Raw genomic sequence first — 21434 nt, 5'->3', positions numbered from 1 at the left:
TGCAGCACTAATTAGAGCATCTTCATCTAATAATTTATTTGCTCCTCAAAACACCCCTGTGAGATAGAGATTTCACTTCCATCTTCTACCTAATGAAAATGATTTGGAGAGACTGAGAGACTTCTTCAGGTATTAAGATGTTCAGATTTGGGATTCCAGGTCAGGCCTTTCATAACCAGTCGGGCCCAGCTTGGAAAGATGGGATTTAATCTCTTTCTCTGGAAGATCCCCAAGCTCCCATTTCCTGAAGGTTTTTCTTGGCATTGGATTCTGGGATACAGAATTTCCTTTTGTGGCTCACTTTTTCTGAAGCAAGAATTTTTTTTCATTCATACCCAGAGGGAATTTCAGATAGTAATTTTTTTTGATTTAGTTAATATTTATTGGGAGTTTGCAGGGCTCACGTTTCTCCAGCAGGTATCATGGAACTGCAGGAGGTAGTGGAGGTGAGGTCACTGCCTCTAGCCCTCACTATCTTGTCTAGACAAGACAAACACCCACATATAGGTAAGTATTTACAAGGTTAGTTATTTACAAAGTAAGAAACTAAAAAATGTACATATTTAGGAGGTGGATGGAGACAGAAGCCATCCTGGTCATCCTGCCACCCTGAAATTTAACTGTTTCCTGGTATTAAAAAAAAAAAAAAATCGAGACTCTAAAAGCATGATCCTTTCATAGTTTGAAGTCCCTCTTTTAAAGACCTAGGTGAATTATATCTCAATAAAGCTGGAAGAAAAAAAATTTTTTAATAAATAAAGACCACGGTGGTAATCCTTCTGCTCTGTGAGCCCTGAGAGGTAGATACATACGTTCCTTCACTTTCTGTCTTCTGCACCCAATGTTGTGCCTGGTTGAATTTTTCAGAATCCTCTTAGATTTTTCTCATCTTTTCATTCCATTCTCTTGTAATTCCAAATCACGGTGCCTGAGCCATCTTTGTCTGATCCCTCCATGGTGTCTGGAGGAAGTTAAAGGGCATCCTGGGGAACTTTCTCTCCTGGAAGCCCTGTTTTGGGCACAGTGGGAGTTTGCCTGCTCCTCCTCGTGACTCCTGCACAGTTTGATTCATCCTCAGTTCGACCACATGAACTCTAAATGGTTTGAAAGGGCTTGCACGACGACTGATAAGTTTCCCTCAACCTTTTCCCGTTCTAGGTTCCTACGCGGGGGCAGTGATTGCCATGCCGCTGGCCGGCGTGTTGGTACAGTACATGGGATGGGCCTCTGTCTTTTATATTTATGGTGAGTGATTTGATTTCACGAGTTCCCTTGGGTGACTCATAGAGGTGGTATTTTACTGTCTAATGGGGTTGGCTAAGAGTTTTCTGTATGAAAATAGAGATTACTAAGACAAGTTTATCGTATAAATGGAATACTTGTCTAGCGATGATTCATTTAATGTTTATATGAAAGTTGAATTTAATGAGCAGAACATTATCTTTCTTTAAATACCAGTTAATAATAACAACAACGGAAAAATAAACCAAACACTTTCTCCTAGCTGAATATAGAGCCGTTTGAGAATACTTTGAAATTTGACAGATTTAGAGATGGAAGAAAATGAGACTGTATCATCAAGCCTTTTGTTTTTCAACTGCAGGTATATTTGGGATTATCTGGTACATGTTTTGGCTGTTGCAGGCCTATGAGTGTCCAGCAGTTCACCCAACAATATCCCATGAGGAAAGGACCTATATAGAGACAAGTATAGGAGAAGGAGCCAACTTGGTTAGTCTCAGTGTAAGTAGAGCCGGATGGATGAAGACTTGCCTCTTTTTTATGAGTATTTCTCTCAGTGATTGTGTTATCCTCCTAAGAAAAATAATCTGTCAGTATATTCACTAAAAATCCCACTGTATTTTTACTCCCTAGAAATTTAATACACCATGGAAAAAATTTTTTACATCGTTGCCGGTTTACGCAATCATTGTGGCAAATTTTTGCAGAAGCTGGACCTTTTACTTGCTGTTAATAAGTCAGCCTGCTTATTTTGAAGAGGTCTTTGGATTTGCAATAAGTAAGGTAAACACACAGTTGCTTCAAATGTTCTTGAACTTTAAATCTCTTGCTTCTACTGAGAAAATCTTCGCATGATAAAATAAGTAAATTGCTGATCAAAATTCATAACGGTTCTGTGACACCTAATACCCTGGAGGTCAGACAAGTTATGCATTCCATGCACGGTATACATAGCTATTTAATTTCTTCTTAGTAAGCATCAGGGCTGTATTAAGCTGCTTTTAAAGATTTGTATTATACCTGATCTCAAAGTGTTTTTGAAGCTGACTCAAGGACTGCATATTAGGCAAGGATCAAAAGATTTAAGGGTGAGAGGTTTTTTTTGGTTTTTGTTCTGTTTTTTGTTTTTCCTGTAAATTATTCAGTGAGGAGCTGTAAGAACCTTAAAGCTCATTTTGCAGATCACGGTCATAGCGATAACGGCCAGAGCTTTGTATGGTTTAGAAAGAACTTTTTCAAAGTCCCCAGCCATTGCCATTAGGTTGTCTGTGTTTCAGGGAGGAAGAATGTGAATGGTAAAACATAAACTGTCATCATAAAAGAATTAAGCCTCCTTCCCACAAGGGAAAGAACAGCAGCCTAGTAGAGGTAGATGTCTGCATGGCTACAGGTACTGTCAGAAGTGACCGTGGAAGAGCTAGCACAGCCCATAGTGGCTGCCATTGGAGACCACTCAGTCTGCGCCAAGCGTTTAACTACCATGTACTGGCGCTCTGCTGCGTGCTGGGGCCTGTGATGAATAAAAGTCACCTCTGCCTTCAAGGAGCTTCCGATCTGATGGAGGAGACATTTGGTCTATCCTTAAAACCATTCATTCATTCACTGTTTATTTATTACAGAAGTCAGGCCTACCTTGGTCCCATATAATTAGATGATTAAATCTGATGGTGAGGGGTGCGGTGGGGATGGCTGGGGCAGGGAGTTAAGGAAGTGCCTCTCTCAGAAGTAGCTAAAAATAGCTCATTGCTTCTTTTCATTCCAGGTGGGTCTCTTGTCAGCACTCCCACACATGGTTATGACAATCATTGTGCCTATTGGAGGACAATTGGCTGATCATTTAAGAAGCAGAAAAATTTTGACCACAACTGCTGTCAGAAAAATCATGAACTGTGGAGGTACTGTGGATTTCATAGGTGGCTTAAGCAGCTTTCAGAGAATGAGATGAAACTGAATTGCAGACCATATTTTGGAGTTCATGTCACTGAGCAGGATCTTAAAGGCTCCTAAGTCCATCCCCCAGTTGAGTGTCCATCACACCCCTGCCTAGTGGTCATTCAGCCTGTACTTGTGCAACCTGAGGTACGACAACTTGGGAATTCCCTAGCGGTTAGGACTCTGTGCTCTCACCGCCAAGGGCCCGGGTTCAATCCCTGGTTGGGGAACTAAGATCCCACAAGCCACGTGGCCAAAAGAGAAGAAGAAAAAGAAAAGAAATGTTTTAAAAAAGAGAGAGATATGACAACTTATATACACTGGCAACTGCAGAAATGCTTCTTTCATCTACTCTTAAGCCAAAGCAACATGATTTCCTGGTATCTATCTGTTTATTTTTTATCTTTCCCATATATCCTTCCACATATATAATCCTTTGCTTTTATAGTTTATTCCCTTATCTCCCCCTTCCCTTTCTACATATATACATGTTTTGGTAAGAAACATAAAAAAAGTATTTTCTCTGAATAGTTTTCTTTTTTCCCAACATATGCTTGTGCATGGGGTGTACACACACACACACACACACACACACATACATACACACACACCATCCTCTTCCTTGTGTTATTTAGTTCCTGTTTCATGTTTTGATTTTGCAAAGATAAAATATAAGTTGGGCGATTTTCCAAAAGAGGTAGGTAAAAGTAACATGAACCCTTACAATGCTTATGACAGCTCACCTTTTTAAAACCCTCCACTTTCTCCTTATCTTTTTTGTTTTCCTTTTAAAATTAGCATTTAATGAACACTTTCTGTGCCAGCCACTAAGCTAAATTCTTTACACATATTATTTTATTTAATCCTCATAACCACCCTGTGGAGCAAGTGCTGTTATGTATTAAACCCAATTTACAGTGAGGAAACTGGGGTATAATAAAGTGACTTGCTCAAGTGGCGGATCCTGTGCAAGATCTCAGGTCTGTCTGAGCTCATTGCCAATGCTTACAGTCACTGCTGCTATCTCTCCAGGGGACTGGGGGTCAGGGTGGGCAGGTGGGAGGTAGAGGACAGCGCCATCTATGGGCGAAAGTTCATAACTGGGATATTAAGTTGAAAAGGAGGGAATGGGGGCACTGTGACTAGATTAGATGGGACAGGGCCTTTTAGAAGTGAAGATCCTATGGAGGGATGCAAGAGCCAGCAGGCATGATCTCATTGCACAGCATCTCAGGAATAAAGTCTGATCAGGGAGATTGGGAATAACTTGTCAGCATCTGGGCTCCCAGCAGTTTGACTGCTGGCCCCAAGCAGGGATTTGGGGGCCTACCCTTGACTTGAACTTAAAGGTTGGCAGGTATGGGCTTGCTCTCTGATGGGCAGGAGGGGAAGCTCTGCGGCACTGCATTCACGATCCTCCCCAAGGCGGCTGAGGTAGGCAGAATAATTTCCTCATCAAAGATGTCTATGTCCTAATTCCCAGAACTAGTGAATGTGTTTCCCTACACAGTAAAAGGAATTTTGCAGATGTGATTAAATTAAGGATCTTGAGATGGAGAGGTTATTTTGGATCATCTGTGTGTGCTCAACATAATTGCAAGGGTCCTTATAAGAGGAGGCATGAGGGTCAGAGTCAGAGATGGAGATGTGACAGTGGAGGCAAAGGTCGGAATGATGCAGCCACAAGCCAAGGAATGCAAGCAGACTCTAGAAGCTCAGAAAGTAAGAAGAGAGTTTCCCCAGAGCCTCCAAAAGGAATGCAACTCGCTGACACCCCCATTTTAGCTCTGTAGGACCCATTTCAGACTTCTGACCTCTAGCACTGTACGATAAAAAAGTTGTGCTGTCTTAAGTCACTAAGGTTGTGGTCATTTGTTATAGTAGCAATCAGAAACTTATATAGTAGTCAAAGTACCACTCCTCTAATTATCAGATTCTGTTGCAGCTGAATAGCCCTCCATACCAGGCCCTGAATATATCTTGCTGTCTCTGACTTTGCTCACGCCCTTTCCCTTTACTGTGAGCTCTGCTCACCTTCACCAGTCAACCCAGTCCTCCCCACACAGTCTACTACATCAGCTCAAGGCTTTTCACTTGTGTTTTGTTAAGGCTACATCAGCCTCCAGTGAATGCTCCTTCTGTCTATACACTTGGTTTACAACTCATCATGTACTTCCTTATTACAGCTCTTGCAGGAAAGTATTTTAGGCAGAGGGAATAGCATGTGCAAAGGCCCTGAGGCAGACATGGCTGTGACATGTTAGAGAACAGAAGGAAGGAAAGTCAGAATGGTGGGTGCTTGATGAGTGAGGTGGAGAGTGACATTGAGGGGATCAGAGTGCACAGCTGGGGCCAGATCACAGGAGGCCTTGTAGACAGACATACATGGAGCTTGGGTTTTACTTGAGGTGCACTGGGAAGCAAATGGAGGGTTTAAAGGAGGGAAAGGGACAAGATCTGATTTACGCTTTCAAATCGAAATAATAGAACTTAGAGTAAAAGAAGGGAAACTAGCTAAGAGGCTATTTCAGTCATTCCATGGAAAGAAGATGTTGGCTTGATCTAAAGTAGTGTCAGTGGAGGTGGACACTGAAGTGGATGGATTTCTAAATTCCATGAGCCTTACTTATCTCTTCTTTAAAATCTGAATAATAGTATTTACCTCAGATGATTGTTATGATTGTAAATGAGACAACGTATGTATGCACCCAGCATGAGTTCAGCAAACAGAATGTCCTTGACATATTTTAGTGCCTTTTTCTTCTCCTGTGTTCAAGACACTGACAAAACAGAAATTTTCCAAAGGAAGCATTCAATAAGTATATGCTATTCAATCATATTTCCCATGGCCAAAAATATGCAACTTCTAAACCTAGAACTTGAAAGAAAATTCTGTGTTTAAACTCTACCTGTACAACCTCTTCTAAAGACAGATGCCTTGAAGACCCTAACAACATTTTCATAGGAATGTCTTGTTCATATTTAATTTTTCCTCAATCACCTTTGCCATTGTTTCTTCATAATTAGTAGTTTAGGTGGTGGTGACAGCTCTCAAATATTTTAAATCCTTGAGAGTAAATCCTTTTTTTTTCTTCTTTCTTTTTTTTTTTTTTTTGGCAGAAACTAGAATGCTTTCATAGAATCTCCCCAGCCTCTATCCCATCTTAAAAAGAAAAAAAATCTCTTCACATGTCTATTCATGTCATTTTATATTTTGACATAGCAGAACCAGTGGGATATACATAGAAAAAATTTTTTAAAAGATCAGGCTTATCCCACCTTGCTTAAACACAGAGATGCTGCATTAGAGATAAACAGAGTTTTGTGCCATCACTGAATAAGCCAGATTGATTTGGATACAATGAAGCACTTACATGATCTTCTAGGGAATTTTAGTTGGTTTCATATTTTCTAAGCCAAAATACAGAGGATGTTTCTCATCTGAGAAAGATCACACATTGTGTGGAGTCTGCCACCTCCTTCTTTTCTTTCCATAGACAAGAGGTATTTGCTGCTAGAATCATTTAAAGCAAACAGATCACCTTAAGACATGATGCTGTATTCTAGTTCATTCTGAATCAGGGCACATTTCCAAGATCCTCAAAGACAGATGTCAAATCCTTATACCTCCCTCTGTATTACATGGAAAATGTGAGTGAGGTCAAAAATTCTAGTCTGGCCGAATCAGTTGCCTGTGTGAACTTCAGGTGAGATGAAAAAATTTCTCAGGCCTTTTAATCCTTGCTCCATTTTTCTTGTCAGCTCTGAATAGGTTCACTTTCCAGGATCTCTTGATTACCCATGAAGTTCAAATTTTATCCTTCAGCTCCTGAAACGTACAGTTCTATCTTTAGCATTTTCACTGTAGATAGGAACCATTTAGGCTCTTAAATGGTTTTTCTCTCTTTGAAAGTCTACTATTTGGCAAAGGTCTTTTTTTTCCTTAGAGATGAATCAGTGTATCATTTGTAGGTTTTCTTCTTCACGTGTCTTTATTCTAATTCTTTGGGGGAATTAACTTTCTGGTACCACTTTGTTGAAAGTGTTAAAGGAGGTTTCAGCCATGTGCCTTGTTGCTTAAGACATGCCACTTCTAAAACACAAAACTAGCAGTTTTTCCTTATGTATAATTTAAACTGTTGAAACAAAATTAATAACAAGTAGTAATGGTATAAAGTCCACAGTTTTTTAAAATTTTTATTTATTTATTAAAAATTTAAAAATGTTTTCATACAATTTTTAAAGGTTACTTTCCATTTATAGTTGTTACAAAATATTGACTACTTTCCCCTTGTTGTATAATACGTCCTTGAACCTATCTTACACCCAATAGTTTGCACCTTCTATTCCCCCATCCCTACATTGCCCCTCCCTCCCCACCCACTGGTAACCACTAGTTTGTTCTCTATATGAGTGAGTCTGTAAAGCCCACAGTTTAAAAAGCACCTCTGCACCCATAATTGCATTGATCCTCTTTAGATGACCAAGTAAAACAATTATTGAGGCTTGCGCTATTTCTATGATAGTTTTGAAGAAATGGACTCAGACAGGTAAGCAAATTACCAAGGTTTACAAAAAGTGCTTTAGCTTGTGTTTTAACTTGTCTTGGTTTTCCTTACTTTCCTTCACATTAATTCATCAAGCATTATTTATTGAGTTCCCACTATATACTCACCAGGCTCTGTGCTATATATATGGTACCTTCCCTGGATAATACCACAGTTTTGTCAGGGAGGCAGAAATACAAATGAAAAACTACAAGGCAATGTTGAAAAGCTCTATAAAATGAGTAAGAGTGAGATGTCAGCTTTACTGGTGGGTGAGCGGCAGGGTTGTCAGGAAAGCTTCCTAAAGGAAGCAATATTTGAGCTGGACTTTAAAGAATAGTAAGATTTCTCCAGAAAAGAGAAGTGGTGGGAGGGGAGTACTCAGGTGAAGGAACAGTCTGTGGAAATACATTATGGGCACAAAACAGTGCTGCGATCAGGAAACAGCAGATAGATCTGTGTGACAACAGGGGGCTTTCAACGGGCTACAGGTGGTGAGCAAGGAGGTGAGGATGGCTGAAGATGAAGCTGGAACCGCAGGAGGGATTTATTATACAGCATTGTACTCATAATACGTAACCATTGACAAGGGTTTTAAGCAAAGGGGCAACTGATCAGATTTGTGGTTTAGAAAGATAATCTAGAGAATGGATCAGAGGAAGAAGAGATGGGAAGACCAGTACAGTAAAGAGGTTATTGAAGTTGTCCAGGTGAGAGATAGTGGCGCCCAGAACTAAGACAATGGCAGAGGAGGGGAAAGCAGAGGTCGGATTTGACAGATATTTCTGAGGCCAAACCCATGGATTCTTATCTTATGTGAAAGCTGAGGAAGAGGAAGAAGTCCAAGATGATTCTGAGATTTCTGCATTGGACTTTTGGTTACCATTTGTTGAGCCGTGCCCATGGCCGACAATCACGCTCAACACCTTATATACCCAATTTCATTGAACCTTTCAATGTTCCAAGGTTGTATTATGAGCTCCATTTGGCGGGGGAGATGAGGAATCTAAGAGGTGAGGTGACTTGTCCAAGATCACACAATTTGTGATTCTGAGATGGAATCTGAACCCAGGCCCATCTGACAAAGTCTGGGTTCTAAACACAGGGGAATAGAAGTTTAATTTAGAGAAGAAGAAAGAGTGTGGTGGTAGTTTGCGTTGTTTGTTTCAGACTGAAAATAGGGGAACAGAGACTTGATGTGGGCCTGTTGTCTTTGAGGTAACTCAAAGGACAAATGTGTGGTGATGTCTGGAATCAGCAGACGGTCCCCAGTATGAAGCATCATTTCATTGTCTTCTACCTCCCAGGGTACTTCATGTCCCTGGAAATGGTATTCATATCATCTTTCTGTCTGCTATCGGCTGAATGTGTGTGTGTGTGTGTGTCTGTGTGTTGATGAGAAGGACCATCTTCATAATTTCCTTACTCTTTTTTATTGTGCTGGATTCACTTATTCTGAATGAAAGGAACAGAAAGTACTTTTTTCCTGCTGTATTTTCTGTGCAAATATCTCGTGGCTTTATACAGAGGCCTGAGAGCTTGGCAAACTTCTGAAAGGGAAGATTATGCCTTAGGCTTTACAAGTGGTGAGACTCTGCTTTTTGTTTCAGATATTCACTACAGCTTTCTAGTCACCTTTGGCAATAATAATATTTTATTTTTAAATTTTATTTTTATTTCATTTTTCTGTGAGAGACCATCACTTGTGTAATCAAAGGAGAGTCACTGATGGTTTTAGTATTTAGAAATGGCAGGGGGAACTACCCATGAACAACGGATAATAAACATCCCTCATCCCACGGGCATCATCGTATCTCCTGGGACCATTCAGTGTTCAAAGTCCACCAGGAAAATGTTGGAAGGCTCACAGAACACCCGGGTAATATTAGCATCGTCATGTAGTCAAGAAACACCCCAATAAGATTGTAGATATTGTGCCAGAATGTATGTACTAAAAACTTGGGTCCATGGAAATAAAAACAGATTCTTATCTGATAAGTTCATGAACTTGGGCTGATTGACATGAAAATGACTTTTTCCCCCCTGCTGTTTCCATTTGCAGGTTTTGGCATGGAGGCAACCTTACTCCTTGTGGTTGGCTTTTCCCATACCAAAGGGGTGGCTATCTCCTTTCTGGTGCTTGCCGTAGGATTTAGTGGTTTTGCTATTTCAGGTAAAGTGTCCTTTGGGTTTCCCAATCTTTTCCATAGATCCAGCAAGACTTGGGAGGAAGGAAGGAAAAGATATTGTAGCATCTTCCTTTGGTAGCCAAGCCATTCCCAAGGGTCAGGGCCACTGGCTAGAGACTTTCACCTAGTAGGGATGATTTTGTCAGATCACTGAGAACCAGGCTTAGGAGCCCAGTCAAGCTGGAATTGTTGATACTTTCTCCATCCTGGAAACAAACAACGTGCAGGCGCTGCCTCTGGGGCATGGGCAGCGCGTGTGTTGCTGGACGAAGTGACACCTTCATACTTCAGAACCAGGTCACCCTAACTAACGGAGGCCCTCATGACCTTTTCAATCCTCACCTCCTATTGGAGAGCTGCTGATATTAACTCAAAAGTCAAATGATGTAGTCATTTGACATATAGTCATAGAATCAGAAGTTTTTAAGGGTGGAACTCTTCTTTAGATTTTTGTCTACTCCGAGGCTTTCATTTTCCAAACAAGGAAATTCAGGTCCAGGGAGGTGATGTGACTTTCTAAACAGGCGAGAGCAGGAAGTAAAAATAATAATGGTGATGATGAGAGCTAACATTAATCAGACACAAACTCTGTGCCGGGGACTGTTCAAAGCCCACTCTGTGTATTAACCCCTGTCATTCTCACAGCTACCCTAAGGGCTATCAGTCTCCCATTTTACTGGAGCAGAAACCAGCCTACTGTGTGAGAGGTCACAGTGCTAGCATATCATGTCTTACAGACTTCAGTAGCTCCCTATGCAAAACTGGGTGAAAAAGTAAAACTCAGTTTTTTTTTTCTAACTTTAAAGACATATTGTAGGACTAAAAAGTGTCATTTACAGAACACTTCACATATATTGCATCTATCTGACAAAATTATGAAGCAAATGATATTACCATTATTTTACTGAGGAGCAAATTAAAACTCAGGAAAACTGGGGACTTGCCTATTGTCACACAATTGGCAGCAAAGGAAGAACTAAGGTGCAGTTCTGCCAGGCTTCGTGTCTGTGCTCTTTCCACAATTCTGGGCTGTCTTAAAGATCAAACAGGGTGCTAACATCCCAGAACAGAAAAACATGGAACCTCTGGTCTAAACTAACATAAAACTGTATTTGATCTTATCAAAATACAGTTGACCCTTGAACAATGTGGGGGTTAGGGGTGCTGACCCCCAGCACAGTCGAAAATCCACCTATACCCTGTAGTTGGCCCTCTGTATAAGATGTTCCTCCGCATCCTGGGTTTTGCTGTATCCTCAATTTCTCATCTGAGGATTCAATCAACCACAGATCCTGTAGTCCTGTAGTATATACTACTGAAAAACAAATCCGCCTGTAAGTGGACCCATGCAGCTCAAACCTGCTTTGTTCAAGCGTCAACTGTAAATAGAGCTGATAAATAGTTAAATTAGGAAAAAATGTCTGCATTAAAAGTAGCTTGCAGCTAACAACGGGTTTGGGGATGCAAAGACCTGGGTTTAAGGGCCCTCTTTACTACTTACGATTTATAAAAGAAAAAGAATACTAAGTTATTTACATCCTAAAGCCTCAGTTTCCTCATCTAGAGATTGGAGCAATGTAACGGCAACTTCATAGGGTTGTGGGAGATTGCAATGAGCTGAGATCATTCATTTATTCACTCACACTTCCCAAGAGACAGACGCTGTTCTTGGCACTGGGAATATTGCAGGGAAAAAAAAACAAAGATTCTGTCCTCATAAAGTTTACATTCTAGTGGAAATAAAGCATTAGAAGATCTTAGCCCAGTACCAGATGCATAAGACAATTAATAAATATTCACTATTGTTGTTCAATTATTATTTAATCTAGTCCAGTGCTTCTCAAAATTTAGTGTGAATACAAATCACCTTAGGATCTTGCAAAATGCAGATTCTGATTTAGTAGGTCCAGAGTGGTGCCTGAGATCCTGCATTTCTAACAAGCTCCCCAGTGATGTTGTTGCCGCTGATCAATAGTCCATACTTTGAGTAGCAAGGATAGAGCAGTAATGACTTGTTTCTAGTAGGATGTTAAGGAACACCTTTCTTTGATAGCCCTGTGATGCAAAAGAAATTCATATCCTCCTGTTCCCAGAGATATTGAAATATTCAGGCTCATATTGTCCCCAGATTGCCAATTAAGCCACAATCAGAAGGAGAGAAATCCAACAGCCCAAATCACAGCAGCTGCCTCTTTTTTTTTTTTCCAGCAGTTACTCAATGCTGGCCACTTTTTAGATATAATCTCATTTAATCTCTGTAGCAGCCTGATGAGAAGGGTATTGCTATGTTCATTTTGTCAGTGACAACACTGATGGTTGGAAATGTGACTTAACTTACGCAGATAAATTAAGTAATTAGGATTGGAATAAAGGTTTATCTGATCCAACAGTGAGACTATGGGAGGGATTATGGTCATGGGGATGATGATTCCTTAGGATCTGCTATCTGCCAACTTTATAAGGAGTTAATAAGGATGCCAGGGAAGACTTGCTCAGCTCAGGAACTGATTATGGACAAGAGAGCTGAGACAGGTGAGATTAGAAATATACAAGGGATGGAAAGTGCTCAATATAAAATGTATAAATTTGTTGAAATCTTTTGGATGTGAATCTGTTATTTCAAGTGGCTTATATTAATATTTTCTCAGACGTACTTGGGTGTTAAGAGCAAACCCAAATGTGTATTTTTTGTTAAAGAGCTCTGCTTTATAACTTTGTAATAAAGTTTCAATACAGAAAAAAACAAAAACAAAAACGAAAGATGGGTGATGCCTGCTTTAGAAAATGTCATATGTAGAGAAGACTTACTCTCCCAACTTGTGTGCAACTTACTTTGTGTGCCTGCTTCAAAAAAATCTATCAATGTCTCAGTTTCTCAACAATTTTCCCCCCAAACATCAGTATTGTGCAGCTAGAAACCTAAACGGCTTTTCTGACATTGTTTTTAGCTGAATGCAAATGCCTAGGCTTTGTATCAGAATATAATACTCGCCAATCATATTAATTGCTTCTTATCTCTGGGTTTTTTTCTAATAAAGTGTTTACCGCATTCAAATCAACAGTAAGATTAATTAATCTTGCAGCTGTTTTATATTCTGATTTTCTGCCACTTTGACCTGAAAGAGAAGGTATGTTTATTCCAGAAAGGTTTTCTCAAAATTCTCTCTGAATGGAGGTAGGAAAAAAAAAACAACCAGCCAATATGCCAGATTAGGAAAAATATTTTTTTTTAATTCTGTTTTCAAGTTCTTTGCACAAAATAGAGAATTAAAAAGCAAGAACAAGGAAAATAAAAATATGAATAAACAAAACCTACAGCCCCCTGCTGTAATTTCAGAGCTCAAATTGGTAATTAATTAAACAACTATTTATTGAATGCCTACTATGTGCCAGACACTTTGCCAGCTCAGGGAAGATAGTGGTAAGCAAGGCAGATGGATAACCAGCCGTAAAGAACCTATATGTTGGCTTTCACCTCTATGTATCTATGTAATTAACATATATGATTTAACTTAATTCTTACAACAATTCTATAAGACTGATTATCCCAGTTTATAGGTGAAGAAGCTGAGGTTCAGAACGTTTAAATCCTTTGTCCAGGTTTGCATCTCAGTTAAGCTGCCAGGTTCGAGTTCTGTCTGACTCTAAAATGCACCTCTGGGCTATACTGGTAGAACTGGTTCCCAGTGCCTGATGCCTCCTCTTTCAAAGCCTTATTCCTCCTCTGTCTTCACTCCTCCTTCATCCTACTCATTCTTGTCTCCTGATAAGCAGATTAATAGTGAGGTGTTGGTGATTTATTATTTTACCACTCCTAGCAGAGTTATCTATAGATAGAAGACCTCAGAGAGGGGCGTGCTTAGAAGTGGCGGCAACAGCAGAGGTAGTACTGGTATTGGTAATCATGAGAGTAACCAGAGCCTAGCTGTCTGCCAAGAGCTCTCGCATACATATTTCCCCTGAGTCTCATCTCACAGCATCCTTATGAGTTAAGTAGTAACATTACTCCCAAATTAGAGATGAGGAAACAAAGTCCTAAAAAATGACTTGTTTAAGAGGTAGGAATAAGATTCGAATCCAGGTTTACAGACTCCAAATCAAGTATGTATGTAGAAGTGTTTTGAAAACTGCAGAGGATTCTGCCAATGTTTGTGTAAATCTTTCTTATCAAAAAGGAGCCCTTTCCATTATGCCATGTAGCTACTAAGGCAGACCTACATATGGTGGCCTTTTGGGAGCGAGTTGAGAGCTAAGAGGGAGGATATTATGAGGCAGGGTTTGCTTCTAAGCACACTCTATGTGATCATGTGATTGTTTACTCTGAATAGATGTGATCCAGGCTTCGGGCTTTTCAGTATTGCCCCAAACACCATTATTTTGGGCTTCTAAGCCTAGAAGGTACAGGTGCCATAATTCTCCTCATGGAGAACCCATGGTAGTCATTGCTAGTCAATCATAGCATGTTTTTCTGCTATGTGCAGAGACAGCCTGACAATCCTCAACCCAGCCTTTCCAGTAAAGGTATCCATTAGTTACGTGTAGAGGAAATAGATTGATGAGAGTTGGGGAAAGCTAGTATTTTCCAAAATGTATTTGGAATTCTGTTCTTGAGTCTGATTTTGAGGTGTTTGTCTTCACTGTAGGTTTTAATGTCAACCACTTGGACATTGCCCCCCGCTATGCCAGCATTCTCATGGGGATCTCAAACGGAGTGGGAACCCTCTCTGGAATGATCTGTCCCCTCATTGTGGGCGCGATGACCAAGCACAAGGTAATGTTTTCCTTTGGGGCTGTGGGTTACAGTATCAGGGGACTGAAGTACTGCACAAACTCTCAAGGCCCCACCCCAGTCTGCGTAAATGTGTACGTCCTCCACTTGGCTGAGTCACTTGAACTTCTTTTCTTTTTTAATTTCTTCTTCTTCTTTTAAAAAATTATTGTTTATTGATGGCAACAGGGCTGACTGACGTTTGGGTCTATGTTTCTTAAATTGAGAAATAAAAGGGGTCTGTGTGTGTGTGTGGAGGGGAGGTGTTAATACCATAGACTGTTTAGAGATACAAAGAAGAAACTGAGGTAATCAACTCAGGATAAATAAATTACCTGATTGCTTTATAATCATAAGTAATTAAACTTTACAGCCCATTTCCATTTAGCATGTTCCAGCATGAAAATATTAGTGCAGTTATACTTCCTTATGATGAAGAAAATAAATAAGACATTAATGACCCTTCCTAAGAACCTAAGCGGGTGTGGCACTAAGTCGTTACTGAATATTTGTGTATTTAGACTAGGGTGGGTGGCACAGGAAGATCCCAGATCCATCCAGAGTTCAGCCACAGGCCACATGGTTCCTTAATCCCTGTCTTTGAAAGGGTTTTAGATGCTGCTTTCTGCAAATAAACATTTTTTGATACTATGGAGTTTTTACCCAACAATTTTTTGTTGTTGGATTGCCTATTGCAAATATGACTTCAGAAATTCTCCCAGCTTCTTGGAGAGGAAAGTGTGGGATAACTTTTCTTATCTTTTGATAGAAAAGGAAGGTGGTCTTTGGGGAGTTTATAGGCAGAGGATCCGCGCTTTGTCTGTTCATGAGATGAAAGGATTGGTAATATGATCATTAAATCTCAGATACTGTCTGCTCCTAACTTTAAACACAAATTCCCGTTATTTTTGATACAGTATATTTTCATAGAAATTATGATTATAATTAAGCTATTGACAGTCAATACTGAGCATTTTCATGGCTCAAATTGTCATGTATCCAAAGCAAGAGGGAGACCTCTGATATTTACAACGGTGGGTTCCTAAAGCAAGTTTAATTTAACTTATTATGTGAGTGGAAACCTCACTTGTATATTTAGAAGAGCTGCGAAGTGGTGCAGCAAGGAATTTACAAGATGTTTATTTTGTAAATATTTTTCTAAATTAAAAAAATGCATATTCATTGTAGTCTTAACTTTCATGTTTTATTTATTTATTTATTTTGCGGTACGCGGGCCTCTCACTGCTGTGGCCTCTCCCGTTGCGGAGCACAGGCTCCGGACGCGCAGGCTCAGCGGCCATGGCTCACGGGCCCAGCTGCTCCGCGGCACGTGGGATCTTCCCGGACCGGGGCACGAACCCGCATCCCCTGCATCGGCAGGCGGACTCTCAACCACTGCACCAACAGGGAAGCCCCTTAACTTTCATTTTTAAACACTCAAATTCCATTTGGGTCCTGGGCATGCTTCTGCCACATGTCTTCCGGAGAAGCGCAGCATTTGCCTTTGGGGTGACCAAGTGCTTTTGTCCCAGTGGAGACCTCCAGAAGATACTGTTAATCTCTGTTTTTGGTTCAAATATTAATTGGTACCGTGTTTCCTTGTTTAGACCCGTGAGGAATGGCAGAATGTGTTCCTCATAGCTGCCCTGGTGCACTACAGTGGCGTGATCTTCTATGGGGTCTTTGCTTCTGGGGAGAAACAGGAGTGGGCTGACCCTGAGAACCTTTCTGAGGAGAAGTGCGGAATCATTGACAACGATGAATTAGCCGAGGAGATAGAACTCAACCATGAGAGTTTCACAAGTCCCAAAAAGAAGATGTCGTATGGAGCCACCACCCAGAATTGTGAAGCCCAGAAGAAGGAATGGAGCGGACAGAGAGGAGTGACTCTTGATGAGGAAGAGCCGGCATCCTACCAGAATGAAGACGGAAACTTCTCAGATACATCCTAATGTCTGAGGGGCACTTCTGGCTCCTCCTCACTTTAGAACCAGAAAGTATCCATACCTATTGCTTTCTATTGCCAGAGGGTCAACTCTAGGGACCCTGGATGTGGGGGAGGGGAGAGGAGGTTTACCTAGCAATAGGGGAAAGATAGATATTTTCTTGCAATGACAACCTGCTCTAAGTTGATAAAATGGGTGGCTATAATGTTTTTGATTGGCAGTTGACTCTTCTCTCTAAGCACTAAACTTATTCAGGAAAGAATGACTAGAAATATAAGAAAGACAATACCATGTTTTTCAAAGAAAAATGGAAGGAAATGGGAATATTTGGCCTGGAGGAGAGAAAACAATAGTTGCCACTACATTTCTGAGAGCAGCCATGCAGAGGAGGGTTTCCTACTCCTAATAAAGGCCACGGCTTACAAAGGCCCTGTATTGTGCCAGGTACTTTATAACATTCTCATTTAATCTCCACACCACTATGACATACATTTTTTTTTTTTTTTTGCGGTACACGGGCCTCTCACTGTTGTGGCCTCTCCCGTTGTGGAGCACAGGGTCCGGACGCGCAGGCTCAGCGGCCATGGCTCACGGGCCTAGCCGCTCCGCGGCATGTGGGATCTTCCCGGACCGGGGCACGAACCCGTGTCCCCTGCATCAGCAGGCGGACTCTCAACCACTGCGCCACCAGGGAAGCCCTGACATACATTTTTTATCCCCATTTTACAACTAAGGAAATGAAAGCAACAGGAGACTGACTTGCCCAAGGTCATCCTGCCACGGACAGTGCTGAGACTGGTGGAAACCAAAGTAGGTGGCAGTTCTGGAGAAGAACGTTTCACTTCAGATTAGAGAAGACATTTTTTTTTTTTTTTTTTTTTGCGGTATGCGGGCCTCTCGCTGTTGTGGCCTCTCCCGTTGCGGAGCACAGGCTCCGGACGCGCAGGCTCAGCGGCCATGGTTCACGGGCCCAGCCGCTCCGCGGCATGTGGGATCTTCCCAGACCGGGGCACGAACCCACGTCCCCTGCATCGGCAGGCGGACTCTCAACCGCTGCGCCACCAGGGAAGCCCGAGAAGACATTTTTAATAATGAAAACTGAAAATGGAGTGGGTTGTCATGTGGATAATTCTCTATTTTGGCAGGCATGGGGGATGGAAAACATTTGGGTTGATGTGGCAGAGAGCATTCAAATATTGTGTGAGAGACTGGGTTCAAAGACCTTTGTTTGGGGTCCTAGGTGGTCTGAAGAGCCAAATGATTCTATGAATCCATAGTTTTTCTAAATAATAAGGGTTACAGACTACATGAGAGATTCAAATAGGTTAAACAGAGAAAAACAAAAAGCCAAGCAACACAGCAAATTTCCAGGAATCTGATGGTCAGAATGGCTGAGAAGCACTAAATTTCAACCCTTCATAGTATCAAGAATGTGGTTAAATAGCGTCCCAAATTACTTGTAAATCTTTGAGACGTTTACTAATTTAAGAAGCTGGTTCATGCATCTTATTAGGTAAAATTCTCTTAGAAGAGTCCTCTGTTTTAAAAAATGTATGTCTTTAGCCATTTCTGCTGGTGATATTAGGAAATTTGATCAAACTATACAAAATTATGATTGAAGTATTCCTTATGACTCTACTTGGAATGATATTCAGTGAAACCACAATAATACAGCATTAGTTAAACAGTGAAATACTACAATGTAAACATCTGGGACAACTAGACCCATAGTGTTGAAAAATTAATCTTTGCATAAGGCAATAACATGGATACTCTCTAAATATATTTTAAAATTTAATGATATTTTAAAACTTAATGTTGGCATGTAAAATGTTGTTTGCAAATAACATTATTTCGCTGTTCATTGTTTTTGAAAATTTTATTTCTACTTTCAGAAGAAAAATATAATATTGCAGGAAAAGTTATAGATTTACTTGTAGTTTGTTATTGTAAAGTGGTTTTTTTTCTCCTAATTTCTCTCATATATATATATATTTCTGGCCCCTAACTGTATCAGCAGAACTGTAGTGTATTTTGTAAAAAGAATAATTTTGAAAAAAAGCCTGATTTTCCATTAAATAGTATTATTTATGTCATCAGTATATCATTTATGTTATATATCTTTAAATCTCTTTAATGAGTGAAACCATGTAAGTTCCTTTGAACAGTTCCTGTCATGTAGAAAATGCTCAATAAACATTAGTTATCACCATCATTATTATCTTTTAACCTTTCTGGGAACCTTGCAGTTGAAAAGAAAGCATGCTATGTCATTTTCACCCATTAGTCACAGGATTTATTGTGAAGGTCGTGTTGTTTTCTAAGTAAAAAAAAAAAAAAATTGAGAAATTTATGGTAGTCAGTGTTTTATTTTTTCTTCTGTTAATGAAGTCAAATAACTATTTTAATAACTCATGGTAATCCTTAAGGTAATGTTGTAGATTGTGACACAAAGTTATATTTACTCCATATTTGACGTCAGGGTCATATGTAGAAATTCCACATTTCGATAAATTAAAGCACTTTGACAGGGTGCCTGTCACTTGCCCTTATAGTATTAAAAAAATGGGGTCCATGGTGTTGAAAACTAGAAAACACATTATTTTGTTGTGATGGGTTTCGTGAAGGTTGCAATGAACAGATAATTACATTTGAACATCAGGCATATGTACTTTGCAAGTTATTGTACATTTGGCTGCAAATATCCATTCGTAGATCAGCTCTTAGAGGCAAACCATGGATTCTAGCAAGAAGGGAAGGAAGCCTGAGGATGCTGGACTCTTGAGACAAGAAAGTTTCATCCTTTTTACAGAATACAAAAAAGGAACAGGAACGTGTTTTGGAACATGAGCATAACAAGAAAAATAGTAATTATTCAAGAAATAATGACACATTTGTTATCCCTGCCTGGGTGTTAAATTCAACAGGTAAAAATTATCTACTATTTCTATTTCACACTGACTCCTTCTGAGCCCAACAAACCTAGCCTTCCTTCCCTGTTTCTTATCTCAGTTAATCATATCACCCTTTTGCTGGAGCTAGAAATCTTGGAGTAACCTCTGACTTTTAAAAAAGTAGCCCTTTCTCTCTTCCCTGCCAAGTTCGTTTGATTTTATTTTCAGTCTGGGGCTCAATGTCTTGAGCCCCAGACTGAAAATAAATTTTGGAAAATTTTCAGCCATTCTCTCTTGTTATACTGCTTTTCTCCCTTCTCTCTCTATGCTTTTCCTGAGAGTCCAGTTAAATGGGTGCTGGACTGTGGGTAGGACTCTGACCATCTCCTCTGTATTTTCCAGCCTTTTGCCTCTGTCTTTGTTACTCTGGAGATCTTCTGACTCATTTTTTAAGTTCTAGATTTCTCTCTTTAGCAAGGTTTAGTCTGATAAAAATCCATCCATTGTGTTCTTAATTTCAGTTATTGTAGTTTTAGTTCTAGGACTTTTAGTGGTTCTTTTTCAATTCTGCTATGTCTTTAAAAAAATATTTCCAGTTCTCTGCTGAGATTTTCAATCCTGTATTTTATTTCCTGTAACACAAGAAGATAATTATTTTAAAGCCTCATCAGTGCCAATATCTGGAGACCATGTAATTCTGTATCTATTTCCTACTGGTTTTGCTGATCCTTATTCACGTTATCTCAGTCTGTGCCTGGCTTTCTTTGATTGTATCCAAAATCGTATTTGAAGATTTGTTTGTAGAAATGATTTTAGGCTTAAAAAATGTGGGTTTTTTTCCTCTCCAGAAATGATTTTTGTTTGATTTTTCCAGGAACCTGAAGGCATTAGCATTCTGGGATCTCTTTAATCCAGTTGAAAGGGCTGAGATATTCTGGGCCACCCAGATGATGTGGGAGATCTGAACTAAGTTGTAGGGAGCAACTCGTGTATGGAAGGGATATGTGGGCCCCTTCCAGGAGAAACCACGAAGATTTATATCTTTATTAGAATTGATAGTCATTAGAATACAATAGATTCTGGCCTGATTCAAACTTGGCGTTAATAGCCACATGGACCAATTTGAAGGGCTAGGGAAGCTGAACTTTTCTTTGCATTTCATTTATTACTGGGTCCTGGGCCTTATGCTAAGCCCTTTCCATGCATATCTCATTTAATTTTCATGGGAACTCAATGAGGAAAGTTCAACTATTTATTCCCAAGTATTTATTAATAAATAAATGGTGTTTAAGAGCAGAAGTTAAACTCAAGACTCTAATGGCTGTATTTTAATCTTAATTCTTTAAAAAAAATTGAAGTATATTAATTTACAATATTATATTAATCAACTCAAGTAAATATTAATCTTAATTCTTAATTTTTAATCTGTTCTCCACCTCTTTTCCTGGCTGCAGTAAATTCCAGGCAATGGTAATTCTCAAAGTCAGGAGAATGTCCCAGGAATTTCAGTAAGGCGTGAGGGAACTGATGGGATGAGCTCCGGCCGTTTAGTCCAGACCCCGGTACGGGGACAGGTGAAAAACCAGATGAACAGCTGAGATCCTTCTTCTCACCAACGGCTGGGCTGGAGAAAGATGTAAGAACCAGGGGCCTCTATATTTTCCCTGGCTACCCAGATACTAAGATAGGAAGGCTGAACCCAATGCTTATTGTGTGTGTGTGTATTGGGGAGTTACAGGGGTGTTACCAGAGGACTGAATCTCTCCGAGGTATCCTAGGAATGGAAACACAAGCACCGTCCAGAATCTCAGTATATGCCCTGCACAGAATAGATGCTCAATGGATATATTCTTCAAAATCTGATGTGTTTAAGGAAGATCACACTGGAGGTGATGCTCAGGTTTGGCTGAGATTAA

The 21434-nt window shown here is 40.1% G+C and overlaps 1 protein-coding gene across 2 annotated transcripts in view; it reads left to right on the top strand.

The window, feature by feature from the left end:
- Positions 1-16630, top strand: part of SLC17A8 (solute carrier family 17 member 8) — a 49742-nt gene extending 33112 nt beyond the window's left edge. The window contains exons 6-12 of one of the 2 annotated variants that reach the window (XM_065887165.1): positions 1159-1245; positions 1604-1743; positions 1876-2025; positions 3005-3137; positions 9784-9894; positions 14554-14681; positions 16286-16630. In XM_065887165.1, coding sequence (XP_065743237.1) covers positions 1159-1245; positions 1604-1743; positions 1876-2025; positions 3005-3137; positions 9784-9894; positions 14554-14681; positions 16286-16630 — 1094 coding nt within the window. The remainder of the gene's footprint in view (positions 1-1158; positions 1246-1603; positions 1744-1875; positions 2026-3004; positions 3138-9783; positions 9895-14553; positions 14682-16285) is intronic. The other variant, XM_065887166.1, reaches the window with a different exon arrangement.
- The last annotated feature ends 4804 nt before the right edge of the window (positions 16631-21434 follow it).

This window comes from Phocoena phocoena, chromosome 11 (assembly GCF_963924675.1).
Source record: "Phocoena phocoena chromosome 11, mPhoPho1.1, whole genome shotgun sequence".
Lineage (NCBI taxonomy): Eukaryota > Metazoa > Chordata > Mammalia > Artiodactyla > Phocoenidae > Phocoena > Phocoena phocoena.
Note: the sequence above shows the minus strand (reverse complement) of the source record. Positions and strands in the feature narration are given on the sequence as shown.